The 16,957-nt window shown below is 35.6% G+C and overlaps 1 protein-coding gene across 2 annotated transcripts in view; it reads left to right on the top strand.

Moving 5' to 3' along the window:
- The first annotated feature begins 215 nt into the window (after positions 1-215).
- LOC148943386 (sodium- and chloride-dependent GABA transporter 1-like) overlaps positions 216-16,957 on the top strand; it is a 63,075-nt gene continuing 46,333 nt past the window's right edge. Inside the window, exons 1-3 of one of the 2 annotated variants that reach the window (XM_089101624.1) lie at positions 216-323; positions 6,242-6,386; positions 15,914-16,220. In XM_089101624.1, the coding sequence (XP_088957750.1) occupies positions 15,935-16,220 (286 nt within the window). In that variant the 5' untranslated portion in view covers positions 216-323; positions 6,242-6,386; positions 15,914-15,934. The remainder of the gene's footprint in view (positions 324-6,241; positions 6,387-15,913; positions 16,221-16,957) is intronic. The other variant, XM_089101625.1, reaches the window with a different exon arrangement.

Here is a 16,957-nt window from a genome sequence, read left to right as displayed (position 1 = left end):
TTATTACGTCCCCTGGCATTATGTATCCCTACGCCCTGTTGCTCTTTACAAAGTCGGTGCTATCGTGTAGACTATGTTTTTCGAACCGTCGCTCCCTGATTCCTTCCACTGCGTTTTTGTTTTAGAAAATTGATCTTCTTGATAATCTTCAAATGTTCTTCCTAGATGGGTTCTTCTGTATGTGCGATTTATTCAGATTGCTTTAGGACATTGCTCTAAATTGCGCGAGGCACCAAATGTTTCCCATTTTCTATTGTCTCTTTTGCTTCAGTTTCTCTTGGAAATACCTAGGAGGCAGTTGTGGATAAAATGCAACTATAAAGGTAGACATTCTTCTTTTGTCATCGACAAGCATTTCCCCCCTGTAGTATCGTTAACGTTTATACATGGGGGCCCAGTAGAAAAATAGATAAAGTCTGGAAAAGTACCTCCCGAAATAGAGACTCAAAAAGATTAGAAGTCAGTTAAAATTCTAGTTTATTGGATTTTCCTAATCCTGAGAAAAATGTTGATCTATGTGAATGGAACTTTCAGGAATGGACAACAACACCACAGCCTAAATCAGTGGCTATAAATGTGTTTTCGCGTACTCTCCTCCAACCCATTTCTACCTTTCAGGACATGGAATTTCATGAAAATGGAAAAACTCAATAATTCCTGATTAAGTGATTCTTGATGCAGTTGTTGACGGTTTAGACTAATTTTTTTTTCTCTTATTCTTTTTCAACGCGAGAACAATGTGACATTACTGGTGAATGAACAAATTCAATATTTAAAAAGTCAACCGAACCTAGCAAATGATTCCGGATATTTGATTTTTTGCTTTGCCGATAGACAATAGCTTTGAATTGACAACGGAAAATTTGTTGCAGCAAAATTTGTTTATATTGTTTGATGGCACAATGACACACATGACACTGAAAAAAAAAAATTGCAAACCAGGAGTTTGAGAATTTAAAGGTGTTTCCAACAAAAGGTCCAGCAATTTTATCCAGTACAGATTTTGTAAATGAAAAGAAAGAAACTTAAAATCTAGATTTAGTTTATCCATTGCAGTTAAATAATTTACAGGTCTGTTTCTTTATGTAGACCTACCTTGCTATTCTGCTTTAAAGAATTATCTGAAATATTGATTTTCTCATGACTTGTTATTTTGAATAAATACTTACTAAGAATAAAAATCTAAGAATAAAACTCTTACTAAGCATTTTTAAGTACTTTCCCATTATATGGGCACTTCTAAAAAGTCAAGTTTGGTTAATGCTAATGAAATGAAATAAAGTAGGAGGAATATATAATAGTTTATAAACAAATTTGGGCTATAGATTTGCACATTAGAGGGGGGGGGGGGGAGGTAAAGTATTGCATATATTAAATACGTAACCTAACCTAGGTATCTCCCTCCCCCCTAAACCCCAAAAAACAACAGTTTAAAAATCGTATACGCAATGAAAACCACGCTATGGATTGCATTACTCTGAAGCCGTCTATTGAATTAACCCGTCAAAAACGGGTTTTATCGTGACTGGTTTCCTTGTAGGTGCCCATATAATGGGAAAGTACCCATTTTTATATATTTTCATAGCGAAAAGGACTGTTATCAAGGGGGATTTGAACAATGATCTTTTTTTAAAAGTGTATTTAACCTTTTGCTACCGTTTAAGCATATGAAGAAATTATTTGCACATTTAATTTTCCCGACTATAGAACTAGAAAAAAAATGTAGCCCAAAATCAAGTTTAATTTTTTTTTTCATCTACGAAGAGGATACAAGGCAGAGTGGAGGTTTCAAGCTCCTATATGCAAAGATGTAAGATTTTGTATTTCACCGTATTTCATGTATTGTTTTTTCGGGGGTGACTGTTTTGAACCAGTGGTTGTAAGGTATGGTCCTGATTTGAACAGAGGCGGTTCTGGCCTCTCCTGTGCCAGGGGAAAAATCTAGATTAGTACCTCCTGTCTCCCACAGAATTTTCAGGCCAAATTTAAACACAATTTTCATTTATTAACAGAAATACTTTCAACTGATTAATTAATTCACAATCTTCATTTTAAATTATTTTTCAATTTATTGTATAAACTTATTTAGTCATTATTAATCATTTTAGTTTAATTATTTTATTTAATATTGTTTAATCATTATTTTTTATTTTCGAATTTCTTCTATTTACTCATAAAGAGTTTATTCATAATTTCCATTTATTAACTGCGCCTCTACTTTATTTTAATTAAACATAAAAGTTCAAATGTTAAAAAATAATTATAGCGTTTAGATTATTTATTCGATATTTTGCGCCCCTTAAATTTCTACACACAGGGCAAGTGCCCCCCTCCACCTGATGCCTAGAGATTTGATCTTGATACGGGAATTTCCCTCCTAAGACCGCCACTGCATTCGAACGAATATCTAAACTTCGAGGACATTTTAAGTAATTCAAGTACTATTTAAATTAAGCTATTTTAAGTAATTAACTTTGAAGTAATACCCTTTTAGAATAAAAACAATCTGCAGCCAAACAACCATTGTCTCCTTTATAGGGTTAACCTGCTATCGAGTGAAATCTCTAAACCTATTACCAAAATTATCTCTAATCATAGATGCAATCTATGGAAAATTAATTGTTATTATAGACCGCTCAGACAGTAATGTTAATAGTTACATATTGTTGCAGTGATTATCAAGAGAGATCTTGCGTGGGGTTTTAGTGGGGATAGGTAAGGTCCTCAAAAGGACAATTTTAGGGCCATATGTTCAATCACTCTAGCATTTGCCTGCTAACCTTCCTTCATTCGATAGAATCTGTTTAAACTAAGCAGACAATTTAACAGTTGTTGGAACAGTGGGACATTTAAAACTTGCGTCCAATAAAGTTGCGTTATAAGCAAGTTTAATTAACGTAAACTTGCGTTAATAAAGCAAATTACACTACTTCACTCTATGTTAGGGGGGCACCCCCCTGGATCCGCCTGTGGTTAACATACTCCCCATTAACGAATTTATTTTACAAAATTTATCCTTTCCTTCCTTCCTGTTCTAGGAAAACCTATTAATATATTTTCCAGCGAAAAAAACCGTGAGGGTTATTTTGGGGAAGATTAGTAATTTAGAGCGGAAATTTGTTCTTATTTTCTTATTTCTTATTTTAAGAAATTTATTTCTTATTCCTTTTAAGTTCTTATTCTCTTGCTGATAAATGCATTCTTAATGAGCTCTGCACTGCTAATGGATTAGCTCGGAAAAGTCCCTTGGTTTCGTTACTTCAACCAGCAATTGCAAGGAGTGTTCTATAAAATTTAGAACTTACGGCTAATATGAAAAGAAGATGTTTTTAGTAATAATTTAATATCTATACCTTTTCAAATGGAAATTTACCTTTGGTTGCATGAATTTGTTGTGAAATCTGTTTAGCCAATGACGGTAGTGAGAAGAAGGAGGACAAATACGCATCTCTCCTCCTGCCATCTGTTTAGCCAATGACGGTAAATCTGTTTAGCCAATGAAATCTGTTTAGCCAATGACGGTAGTGAGAAGAAGGAGGACAAATACGCATCTCTCCTCCTGCCATCTGTTTAGCCAATGACGGTAAATCTGTTTAGCCAATGAAATCTGTTTAGCCAATGACGGTAGTGAGAAGAAGGAGGACAAATACGCATCTCTCCTCCTGCCACTGGTGAACAGGAATGGGTTTAACTGTCTGTTTATCCAGTTTAAGAAACTAATTTCGCAAAAATGAAAATCTTCAGGTTCTTTTGATCGTCTGAGCAATTTTAGGGTCTTGTATTGACGTGACATTTTTTTTCTTTAAACAAACATGAGGTCCAGAATGATCTTGTAATCTACAGAAATTCAGTCTGTTAATTTATATAGCGCATTGTCTCTGGACTAGCCAGGGCGTTGTGTTTTAAAGATCAAGATGTTGTATGGATGGATATAAAGTTCCGAAGCCTCTTACTGATCTTCAGAGTGCTTTTAAAGTCTTAAACGTGCTTTTCAAAGGTACACTTTACATAAGAGCTTGAGGTTGGAAGTATGTTGGAACTGAGGTTGAGGTTGTTGTTGAGGTTGGAACTGACCTAGACTAAGGCACTTGCCAGGGTACTGTAATTTGCAAGATGTTGTGTTATATCGATGCATGTGAAGCTCAGAATCATCTAGCAATCTACAGAATTCCAGATTGCTTTTAAAGTCTTCAGTTATATTGGCTTATCAAATAGTCCATGGTAACGAACTTTAAGTAAGGAGCAACTCGGCTAAATAGTAACCGAAACTCTAAAAACTGGAATTTTAATATCAGTCGATACACCAAAAGAATTAGCTTATTATGCTGATTCCCTATTTATAAGATTCATAAAGTTTAGTGTTACCCATCAAAAGTTACGAGCCTGAGAAAATTTGCCTGATTTACAAAATAGGGAGGAAACGACCCATAAAATTTAAAGAATCACAATGAAAATCACGCCACCATATTCAGCGTTCTAGAGAACCCTACTGTAAAAATTTCAAGCTCCTATATGCAAAAATGTGGAAATTTGCTATTTTTGCCAGAAGACAGATCACGGATGCGTGTTGATTTATTTTTTTTTTCCAGGGGCGGTCGTACAGAAATAATGGTCCTATAAAATCGGGAGAGGTTGCATTAGAACGAAAATTAAAAGTTCTAGTGCCCCTTTTAAGTGACCAATAAATTGGAGGGCAACTGACCCCCTCCCCTCAAGCCCTTCTTTTCCAAAAGTTATCTGACCAAAATTTATATATAGCCATTTTGTTCAGTATAGTTGAATGATTTAAGAACTATGTCTCTAGGTGTAAAATAACTCCCTACAGTCCGTGGGGAGAGGCCTGTAAGTTATTAAATTGGCCCATGGTTTATGTATAGTATTTGTTATTGGGAAGTATACAGACATTTTCCAGGGGTGGGGGTTGTGCTTAGGGTTGATTTATATAGGGGGTATCTTCCTTGGGGAGGGAAATTTCCAGGGGGGGGGTGAATTTTCCTGGGAAAATGTTACACTGGGGGGATTTAATAGAATTACTATACGAAATTCTTTGGTACTTGTCAATTATACCACAGTCACTCGAGAATTTGTGACGCGAAAAACTAGTCAAACAGCTTCTTTAAAGAGAGAATTTCTTTGAGTCGTTAGACAAACAGGGGTTTCTCACTCCGTGAGCAATCTTTGGGTTTGAAGGGAAAAAAAGGTACCTAGGTTAGGTTGGGTTACGTATTTAACATATGCTAGGCCTTACCCTCCCCCTCCCTAATGTATAAATATATAGCCCAAAATTATTTCTAAGCTATTGTATTTTCATTATATTTTGTTTTATTTCATTAGCATTAACCAAACTTCACTTCTAAAGTGGTTGTTGTATAATTAACAAGTACCAATTCTTTTTAATGTCTTACATTTTATTTGCCAAATTTTGCATTTGGAGATGTTGAATTATCTGGGGGCTATTTTCCGCGTATTTTGATTTGCGGGAAATAATTTCCACAGAAGGGTTCATTCCTGGAGTGGTTGAGAAACCGATTAGAGATTGAAGTCTTATTCAAACGAAAGAATGTTCAGGAGAATTTTTCAGGCTGAATCGTCCGCAAGCAATTTTACGGGGAGGGGGATTTTCAGCGAGGATGGACCTGTCTCGAGGAAATTTGACGGGGCAGGGCACCTTAAGTTAGATAAAATTTCTACGAAGGAGTGTTCCGCGAGGGGGTATACTCAAGAGCGGATCTAGGATTTTTGTTCGGGGGGGTTTTACTAATTTTCGACTCGGTTGTCGGCTAATTTTACTAATTTTTACTAAGGTTTTACGAATGTTCAACTAATTTTCGACTCGGTCAGAAGTTTCGGGGGGGGATCAAATCGGGTACCCCCCCCCTGGCTACGGCCTTGGGTATACTTCATGGAGGGTTAGCCAGATTTACCGGCATTATTTGAGAAATGATCAGAAATTAAATTAAAAAAAAAAGTTTTTTAAACTGAAAGTAAGGAGCAACCTTAGAATTAAAAACCAACAGAAATTTGTGTTAACGTTCATGTATTTACGATTGTTAATTTTTGAGGAGATTTTGGAGACGCACTTTTTCTTTCGGGGAAATTTGGGGAAACCCTACAAAAACCTGGAGAAAGTAAAAACATTGGTTCATCTCGATAACAAACATTACGCAAACCTAAAAAAATGGCATTCGAAGCTCAGTTTTGATTTGGGACCTTTTCACTTATATTTTCTTCTTTATTTCAGGCTTAAAATTTTCTTAGAATTGGGGATAAGCTCTCGTAAAAAGTTTCCGAAGAGCTTCAAAAGCTGAAAAAGGTTTATTATACTGAAGCTTGAAGGAGGTAGTATTTTGTCTCCTGTTCTTCATTGCTGCTACTTAAAGATAAAGGTGAGAAACAGGCACCCAAAGACAGTTTTTTTTTTTTTTATTTGGAAGGGACAGCCTTTAGGTGAGGAAGGAGGGAAGACTTCAGAAAAGTGAACACTCAAAAATTGTATGAAAATCGAACAAATCCAACAAGGCCGTATCCAGGGGGGGGGGGGCTAAGAGATTTGACCCCCCCCCCCCACCCCGAAATGTTTGTCTGACTCGCAAAAACGTAACAAAAATGGACATAAAAAAATTTGTATTTTATTTTTGGAGATTTTTTGTGTAACCCCCCCCCCAAAAAAAAATTGAGTAAAACGCCCTCCGAAAAAAAAATCCTGGGTACGGCCTTGAAACCCAACCTCTTTAAAATTAATGCGTTTATGTTAGCTTAGATCACGTGCTCTCTGAAACAAGTTACAAGATTTACTTATAAAAATCGTTTGGAAGGATTCCGTTCGTATATTTCGTATAAACAGCGATCATCATGTGCGAAACAAAGCAAAATAAAATAATAAATAAAAGTATTCCAAATTTGATGCAGACAAAAGAGCCTTTATTTATCATAAGCTTATTTTTACAAACATATAAAAGGAAACAGTAAGTAAACGAAAAAAGAAAAAAGACAGAAAAAACACGAAAAGAAAAACTTAACTTTTAAACGACACAAGTACAATGCACATGATTACTCAAGAGCCCATGATTACTTAAAACAAGACTCGTATATATATAATACTAAATGGCAAATAAGAAAAAGATTTATTTTGGTCAGTACTATTTTTCTATAGCCTTTTTATCATTATTGAGCATTACGATAATTAATTACACACTTATATGAATTAATCTGTATGATGTATCAAAGCTGGAAGAGGGTCCATTTAAATGAAGACTTTCTTGAGAAGAGCGATCAATACTTGATTTTCCTCTTACCCTTCTAAAGATTCTAGTGGAATAAGCAGTGGGAAACTTTGCTTTCTGGGAACCACAGATTAATGAGCTATAGCTGGCCCCTTTCTGGTATTTCTTACCAATATTATTCATTGTTTTGGTTTAAATTAGAAGATTTGAAATATTAATACTTTAATGATTTCCTCGAACATCTGCCGAATTTTTTTTTTGTTCGAAAATGTCCTATTGGTAGCAAAGGCAACAAATTGGACGGTTGTTGTTTTTCGATTCCTCTTCGGTTCCTACCTCAGGAAGGGAAAATCTTCATATGCAGCCTTATAGTAATTTTGAAATGGATGAACCAGTTGTAACTGCAAACAATGTTGTATTGCGACCTTGATGGTGGCAACCGACTCTCAAAACTGTGCACGCTGCGCAGGAAGCGTGCGCAGCTACTTTGCCTCCGGTGGATTGATGCTGCGGTGAGAACTAGTTGTTGGAGTAGTGGTAGTAGTAAGTAATTGTGGTGTTAATGCTATTTGTAGTTTTGAAATTGGTTTCCAAAATGTGACTTTTCTCTGCCCACGAAAAAACGTAAATTTTCTGTGGAGTCGAAATAGTCCTAACGTTTACTCGACAGATAAAAATTGAATGTTTGTAGTTTCATTATGACTTCAGAAACCCATCCAAGTTGCTATAATTTATTCAGATGACGAAAATCTATGAATGTGACATGCCATTTGCTTTTCCAAATTACTCGCTTAGGTTCTCTGTGCGCACAAGTTCGAATATGCATTGGCTCTGATCAACCATGGCTTGTGGAGGGAAGGTTATGAATACTGTTAAAGAATTTGGAGCTGTTTAAACATTTCGTATCCACAAAATGATTTTTATTTTACAACTGGGCCAAAATTTAGTGATTACTTGGAAACCCCAATCGGGAATTTATCCCATTGGATTCCTAAAGTATCAGTCAGTATTGGGTCCTGCAATGTTCCACATGAGCTTTTGCTGCCAGAAGTGGAAACTAATAAAACTGAGGGTATAATGAGTGCTGGGGCACTAACCCAATGAAGCTAGCATTATTCAGCTCTGAGCCCATCTCTCCTGTATTTGTTCCTGTTTCTCCAGCTACAGATACTCCTTGGGATGCCCCACATCTAGTTCCGTTTTCTTCCCCATACCCCATATACTTAGTATATAAAGAACTAAAGTCTCCATATACTGATAAGATTGACAAGGGATTTTCACCTTTTGGGGCTCCAGGCTCTACTAGCAGCTATCCAGTCCTAAAGAAACCTCTACTCCCAATCCAGACGTGAGAGAAGCTACACTTTTTCTAAAATTGGCAAAAGAGGACGGACACAAAAAGGAGAAGGTCTATTTTTGACCTACTTATTTCTATTTTATTCTGTCAGTACTTTGGCAGAAAAGGGTTCTACAAGCTCTGTTGCCATACAAAAAAAGTCTTTGACGAACCCGCGAAGAGGTATGTGTAGACCTAGAAGAGACAGCGAAGACAGATAATGGAGGATGTCTGTTTTCGAAAATTCTGTCTATACAACATATATTTTGGCAAAAAAGGGCTCCATCTAAGGAGTTGGAAACCCGAGTTCCTTCATGTCTCCTCAAGCTCCAAGCTATGTCCATAAATAGGAATCGAAGTGAAACTGATCATACTAAAGGAAATGGTAACAGTGTGAAAAACAAGAGACCTGAGCAAATCGCTTAGTATAGTTTTTGTTGGAAAAGGGCCCTACAAGCTCTGTTGCCAGACGATAAAAAATATATATCTTTGACAAAGCCAGGAAGAGGTATGTAGACGTAGAAGAGATAAGAAATGGTAGAGGTCTGTTTTCGAAAATTTTGCCTATACGACATATATTTTGTTGGAAAAGGGGTGCGTCTAAAGAGATGGAAAGCCGGGCTCATCCATATGTTCTAACATGTGCATATCAGTCCGTGGCTGCTCTGTCTATAAATAAGGATCGGATTGAAACTGATCATGCTAAAGGAACTGGAATGACTTAAGAAACGCAAAATATCGGATGGATATACCCGAGCTAATCGCTTAATATAGCTTAATTTGCTGCATTACAAAATGGCAATTTGGTGTTGTGACGAATCTAGTGTAGGCCTATAATGTCTTTCTTATTTGGCCAATGTCAATTTTTGTCAAGATTTTCTCCTTATCCCACTGTCTCTTCATGTTAACAGATCATTTGGGGCCTGTCATATGAACCTTCTTATATTCCATGCTATTGGTTCCAATTGAGCAATGGTGCTGGTATTAATTACGAAGATGTTGGCGGGGACCATCTCTACTATTAGCATCACAATGGTCTTCAAAACCAAAATACTCTGCAATTAACATCATTAGAACCACCCAAATTGCCAATAGAATTGACAAAGCTGCATCTTACTGTTATAAAAAACAGAAGGGGAAAACTTTTGTTTTGTTTGTAATTTGTACTTTCATACCGTATTAGCAGGTTTTACATTTATTGGCTAATATTGCAAAGATCTTTTTATATTTCTTGAAATTTCTTCGAAATTTCTTCGAAATTTCTTGAAATTTCGCAGATACATTTAAGGACTGTCAAGAAATATACTCTCACACCTAATTTTGTTTCAAGCTAACGTTGAACACATTCCCAAGCTAAATCCAATATTCCCAGGCGAAATTGAGGCCTGTTTTCATTTGAGTGAGCCGTCTTTCTCCATTAAGCAGGCATGAAATTTCGTAATACCAAAATGGAAAATGTCTTAGAATGATTAAAAATTGTCTTAAACATAGCGTTATTGTATCTAATTGTTGTAAATTTAAAATTAGGCCTCGTTTCAACTGCTCCAAAAGTGCAAGTAGACCTATAGGTCTGTTTGAAAGGCTCATTAAAATTATTTTTAGAAAAAATTACATCTATTACTGCATTTAAAGAATACACAAATATTTAAACTCTATTTTGATGCTTGTCTTTAATTGCATTGAAAGAACACATTTATTCAAATTATTCCAGCTAATGTCCTGTTAAGTATCTGTTTTCCATCTCTAAGAAATGTATAGGTGAGCTCTATTTTAGTAAAGTAGTTTTACATCTCCGAATTCTTCCCTTAACGTAACACAAGTTAAAAATTTTCACGAAGTATTCACATATTAGACAACAGTGACGTTAACTGGGGGACATGTATCCCCTGGATTTTTGCTCCCCTTGAGATTTTGAAAAATACATTATTTTGGGATATTTTTATTGAAAATGCCAGTTTCGGTATATTTTAATAAAAAAAAGCGACAAAATAGTCCCCATTTAGGTTTGAACAAATATGTTTTTCCCCTTCCCCTCAAATTTTCTTGAATTGACACCATCGAAAGAGATTATGAACAGGTATAAGATGCACCATCTGAATGCGTAAACCACAAAGCAGTCACAGAGCAGTGTCTTTTAAATAAAATTTATTTCGTTTTCTTTTTGAAATGAAACCCATGATTGATTCTGATTCTGAAACAAAGCCTTTTATTTTTTTATCATGTTTTCTTTTACCGATTTTTTTTTAACTGAATCTACAATTCACTGATTTCATGACTATTATTCTTTTCTGTTATAATCTTCTGTGTCGAAGTGAACAGTCTCTACAGCTGAGTTCCTCTTGTCCTTCATTAAAATAGCCAGGGTTGCCACCAGATAAGAGATAAAAGCATTAAAATCTCGAAAAAAATTAATAAATGGGCAAAAAAACACTAAAATTAGGATTTTGGCTTGTTTCTTCTCAAAAGCAAAGTGAAGACGTATTTCGATCATCTAGGTCCTTAGATAAAGATAAAGACTGCTATATTTAGGAAATGGGACGTATTCTACATAAAACTAAAAAGAACACTTTACTATAGGCAACGCTATAGCGTTGCCTATAGTAAAGGCAAAGCCTTCACTGTTTTATTGTTATTATTTTGTTTTCCTAGAGGCACTTTATATGGAAGGGATGGTCGAATAAGGTTTGGACAGTGCTTTATTTGATTGGAAATCGGAAGTTTTAGTGCCCTTTTTAAGAGTCGAAAGTGATTGGAAGGAAACTAGTACCCACGCCCTATTTTCCCCAAATATATCCGATTAAAAATATGAGGCATTTTTTTCAAAATAACCCAAAGATAACAAAACTCCGGGATCGGTACAACCCTGCAGAGCCTGGGGGAAAGTTCTGTAAGTTATCCCCGGGGACATATAAGGTTTTTACAGAAAGAGTTGTCGTATACACTTTGGAAAAGGCTAATTTTATAGAAATTTGAAAGATCTAGTTCCGGAGTCAAACGTGATCAGAGGGTAACTGGTCCCCTCCCCTAATTGTTCAAAATAGTTAAAAACCTATATAGCTATGCCTTCAGGGATGACATGACCCCCCCCCCAGAACCCGGGGGTAAGCATTGTAGGTTATGTACCAGAGACATATAAGGTTCTTATGGAAGGAGTGGTCGTATAGACTTTAGAGGAGGAGTATCCCCTTGAAAATTGAAAGTTCTAGCTCCGGCTTTAAGAGTAAAAAGGAATTGGAGGGCAACTACCCTTCCCCATGCCCTTTTCCCTCAAATGTATCCGATCAAATTCTTAAGATAGCCATTTTGTTCAAAACAGTTCAAAGCTTATATAACAATACCTCTGGGGTCGATACAACCCCATAAAGCCCAGGGGCAAGGGTTGTGAGATATGCCTCGGGGTATATAAGGTTCTTATGGAATTGGTGGCCGTATAAACTTCGGAGAAGGCTAATTGGATTGGAAATTAGATGTTCTAGTTCCTATTTAAGAGTCAAAAGTGATCAGAGGGCAACTAGCTCCCTCCCATGCCTTCTTTCCCTCAAATGTATCTGACTGAAATTTTGATATAGCCGTTTTGTTCAAAATAGTTCTGGTCCTGGGGCGGAGTTGAAGAAGGCTCAGTTGATTGAATTTTGAAAGTTCTAGTTCCCTTTTTAAGAGTGAAAAGGGACCAGAGGATAAATAGTCTCTCCCACAGTCCTTTTTCACCAATGATTGAAATTTTGAGGTAGCCATTCTGTTCAAAATAGTCTAAAGATTATATAACAATGCCTTGTGTTTGTCACAACCCCCCAGAGGCTGGTGATGAGAGCTGTAAGTTATTATCCAGGGGCACACAAGGTTTTTATGGAAGGATTGGTTGTACAAACTTTTGAGGAGGCTTATTTGATTGGAAACTAAAAGCTCTAATTTCTCTTTTAAGAGTTAAAAATGACCGCAGGGCAACTAGACCCTCCCCACGCCCTTTCTACCCCAGATGCATCCGATTGAAATTTTGATATAGCCATTTTGTTGAAAATAGTTCAAAGATAATGTAAAAATTCCTTTGGGGCTGACACAACACCCCAAAACCCAGGGCAAGAATTGTAAGTTATGCCCTGGGGGCTTATAAGATTTTTGTTGACTGTATGGTCGTATAAACTTAGGAGAAGGCTCATTTGATTGGAAATTGAAAGTTCTAGATCATTTTTCAAGAGTGAAGAGTGATTAAAGGGTATGCAGTCTCCCCACCCTTTTTTCCCCAAATGAATCTGGCCAAAATCTTGAGGCAGCAATTTCGTTCAAAATAGTCCAAAGGCCAAAAACTATGCTTCCAGGGCTGTGCCTCCCCCCCCAGTTCCCAGGGCAAGGGCCGTAAGTTATGAAAGTTGCTTATTGTTACTTTGATACTTTGTTTACTTTGATACTTTGATTTACTGATTTACGGGTCAATCCTGATTTATAGGGCAAGGGCTCTAAGTTGTGCAAGTTGCTTATTGTTACTTTGATACTTCGTTTATTTTGATACTTAAAAAGTTTCTTTGCTTTGATACTTTGTTACTTTGATATTTTTACTTTGATAATAGTTTTGATACTTTGATAAAACTTTCATATTGAAAAAAAAATTGATTTTGAAATAGAGGATGTTGAAAAACTTGATATTTTACCAATAAAAACGAAATAAATTAATTAAAAAAACTTTCAGAAAAAAAATTGTTTTGATGAAAAGTTAATGCCATATTAAAGTTAAGATCAGCAGAAATAAATTCTTATAATAATTAAAGCTCGAAATGACTGGATATTACTATTAAAGAATAAATGACTCTCAAAACGAACAAAAATTTAATAAGCAAACAAACATACAACAGGTACTAATATAAATGAATGAATAAATCGTAAAATGAGTAACACTTAAATTGCATATGCAAATCAAGCTTTAAACGAGCAAAAACATGAAAGTGTCACATACATTCTTTCATTTTGACTCAACAATTTGTCTATGCATAAGGGTAGCTTCAAATATTGTTGTAAAGGCCGCATCCAGGGAGGGGGCTTGGGGGGTTTGACTTCCCTCCAATGTTTCATTGACTCGAAAATACGTAACAAAATTTAAAAAATATTTTTTTTTTTGGTTTGTCTTTTAAAGTTTTTTTGTGTACCCCCCCCCCCCAAAAAAAAACAAAAAAAAAATTCCCCTCCCCCCGAATAAAAACCCCAAATATAGTCCTTATTGTTGGGCAAGAATGTAAAAGCGTACACTCAAAAGCAAATCTGCGAATTGTGCCAAATTTGACACGATCCTTGACTGACAATATATGATCGGTTCCTTTGGCTTCTGTGATATTGGATCCCTTTGCTAAAAGACCTGTCATTTCACATTATCCCAACAAGAATGAATGTGCGATTGATACCGGAAATGGCCAATTTCCATCGACACTCAAACGTGGAAACTATCTGGCAGAAAAGAGTAGGTCTAAAATAATGGAGTTTTTGTCTTTTTTTTTCTTGTGGCTGACTATATGTTCTTTTAGAAGAATGCGTTTTTACTATAAAGCTACAGCTGTAACTTGCACTTGAAGGACAAAATGCTTATATCATTGCATTCGTTAGTTTCTATTAGTTAGTTAGTTACATTAGTTAGTTTCCTTTCACCAAGGCAGATTTGCCATGTCACTTAGACTTTTTCAAGAAGAAGAATAAATTGGTAGAGAAATAGTAGCATTTTCATATTTCTCATGTCTCTTATGCCTTTCGAAAGTATTTTTACTATCTGAAAAAAGTAAAAAAAAACAAAATGTGAAATTCAAAATATGTTCAAAATTAAGTATTGCAACCGTGGGACTGTACAAAAATAACATACCAAGTACTTCCACGGCTGATATAAACCTTAACCTGTACACAATGAGCTGTTCACACTAGGTCATGACCTTTGGTAGTCTGTTTGACTGGGATGGAATTTTTTTTTACTTTTTTCGAGGGGGGGGGGTAGCAAACTCCAATCATAACATATGTCTTGTCTTGTTTATTCAGGAACTTTACATGTTCAAAGCTGGAATGCGTCTTTTCTTATCCTTCCGTTGATTTTTATCTAATCCTTTCACGCCAATCAATCAATCTATCAATCAATTTTATTCAATCAATCAACTCAACAAAACACACTTCAATGTAAACCCCCCGTAAGGCTCTATGGCCAAGAAAAAAACAGTGGAGAAGTAAAAATTAAAAATATACATTCGAAACAAAAACATGTTCAACATCACACATTCCTACCTTTAAGAGACTCAACACAAGAGAAATCATAAGAGATAAAAAAAAAAAAATCATAAGATACAATGATCAACATAAAAAAACTTAATTACTAGCTAGAAAATGTTCTAGCAATACAAAGTTCTTGCCGAATAGTTTTAGAACCTTAAGAACATAAATTCGGATATAAAATTAAAAAAAAACAATACAAAAAACCGGGAATGTGACGTCATTATAAAAAATTACTGTAGCGTGGGAATAAAAAAATTCCGCTTCTTATCAAAAGTTTGAACTACGTCCTTGATTTTTCTTTACTTCTTGTGCAACGATTTTGCTATAACGAGAAGATTTTTGAACGTTAAGTCTTTTTAAAAATTTTTGCTTGAAATTTAATTTCATCGTGACCTCCAAGAAGAAACAGAAATTATATATATATATATATATATATACACACACACACACGCGCGCGCGCGCGCGCGCGCGCGCGCGCGCGCGCGCGCGCGCGCGCGCGCGCGCGCGCGCGCGCGCGCGCGCGCGCGCGCGCGCGCGCGCGCGCGCGCGCGCGCAGTTTTTTTTTTTTTTTTTTTTTTTTTTTTTTTTTTTTTTTTTTCGCGCGCGCGCGCGCTTTTTTTTTTTTTTTTTTTTTTTTTTTTTTTTTCTCTCTCTCTCTCTCTCTCTCTCTCTCTCTCTCTCTCTCTCTCTCTCTCTCTCTCTCTCTCTCTCTTTTTTTTTTGCGCGCGCGCGCGCGCGCGCGCGCGCGCGCGCGCGCGCGCGCGCGCGCGCGCGCGCGCGCGCGCGCTTTTTTATGTATATATATATATATGCATATATATATGTATATGCATATATATTTTTTTATTAATTAAGTATATTTTTTTTTATTATTATATGTTATTTAAATTTATTTTTTTTTTTTTTTTTTTAATTATTATTTTAATTATTATTTTTTTTATTTTTTTTTTTTTTTTTTTTTTTTTTTTTTTGTTGTTGAAGAATGATATTTCCGGAACTGGCCATTTGAATGGTTTGGCTGCTTGTTTGGTATAATAAACACAAATATAAAAAAAAGATTATAGAAGAATAATATATATATATATATATATATATATATATATATTTTTTTTTTTAGTTAAACTTCACAAAAATAGCAATGGTCGAAGAAAGAAGCGTTCAAGAACCGATAAAAACCAATGATGACGTGTCTGAAAACTACACCGATGATATGGAGAAAAAAGACATAGTTTTACCTACCAGTTTTAGCATGAATGGGATCAAAGATGGCGATGGAATCCTTGGATTGAAATTGGAAGATGAAAATATTCCCGAAAGAGGGGAGTGGGCAAACAAGTTCGATTTCATTCTTTCCCTTGTAGGACTAGCCATCGGTCTTGGGAATGTTTGGAGGTTTCCCTATCTGTGTTACAAAAACGGAGGAGGTAAATTTGTTACAAAATTTAATATTTTGATTGTGTAAATGTATTTTTAATTAAATGAGTATCCTCTGTGAATAACCCCTCCCTCATGAAATTGGATCCAAAATTGGAAAAGCTGTTACCTTAAAAATTTTATTTGGACCCCTCCTCAGAGAAATAATAACGAAAACGGTACAGGAATCGTAGTTTCAAAATTTAAGCCAAAAACCTATTTGAAAATGGAGATGAGCAAAACGGGTGTGAAAAATGGCTAAAACTTCTTATCTATTTATTGTCTAAATATCATTCTGAGTAAATAACAATCATCAGGGAGATTTATTTTCATTTGAGACGAATTCCAGAAAAATGGAAGAAAAGTAGCTCAAAAATTTACTTTTATAGTATTGACTTCCTCTCCCCAGACTAACCCTGTCAAACATGGCCTTTTATTTATTTGTTACAAAATTCTAGTCAGTCTTCTTGAAGTAAATTTTTATTTTTCCTTTTTGAAGTGAACTTTAAGATTAAAATCTGTAGAAAATTTTCTGGTACAGCATTTTTCTTTTTTCTAGCATTATCTTCTCTTAATTGCTCAATTAACATCGATATAGTTTGCATCCTGCCATGGAGGCTCAACATTCCTACTACGCATGATTCAAAGTGCTATACAAAGGTATAGACACAGAGCAGTAGAAGGAGCGATAGAGGGAAGAGATTGAGGGCTCTAGCTGTTTTACTTCCTCTCTATACAAAATATGAAA

This window comes from Artemia sp. Qi Xiang Cuo, chromosome 15, assembly GCF_049724085.1.
Source record: "Artemia sp. Qi Xiang Cuo chromosome 15, ASM4972408v1, whole genome shotgun sequence".
In the NCBI taxonomy this organism is placed as follows: domain Eukaryota; kingdom Metazoa; phylum Arthropoda; class Branchiopoda; order Anostraca; family Artemiidae; genus Artemia; species Artemia sp. Qi Xiang Cuo.
This window is presented reverse-complemented; position numbering and strand designations above follow the sequence as displayed.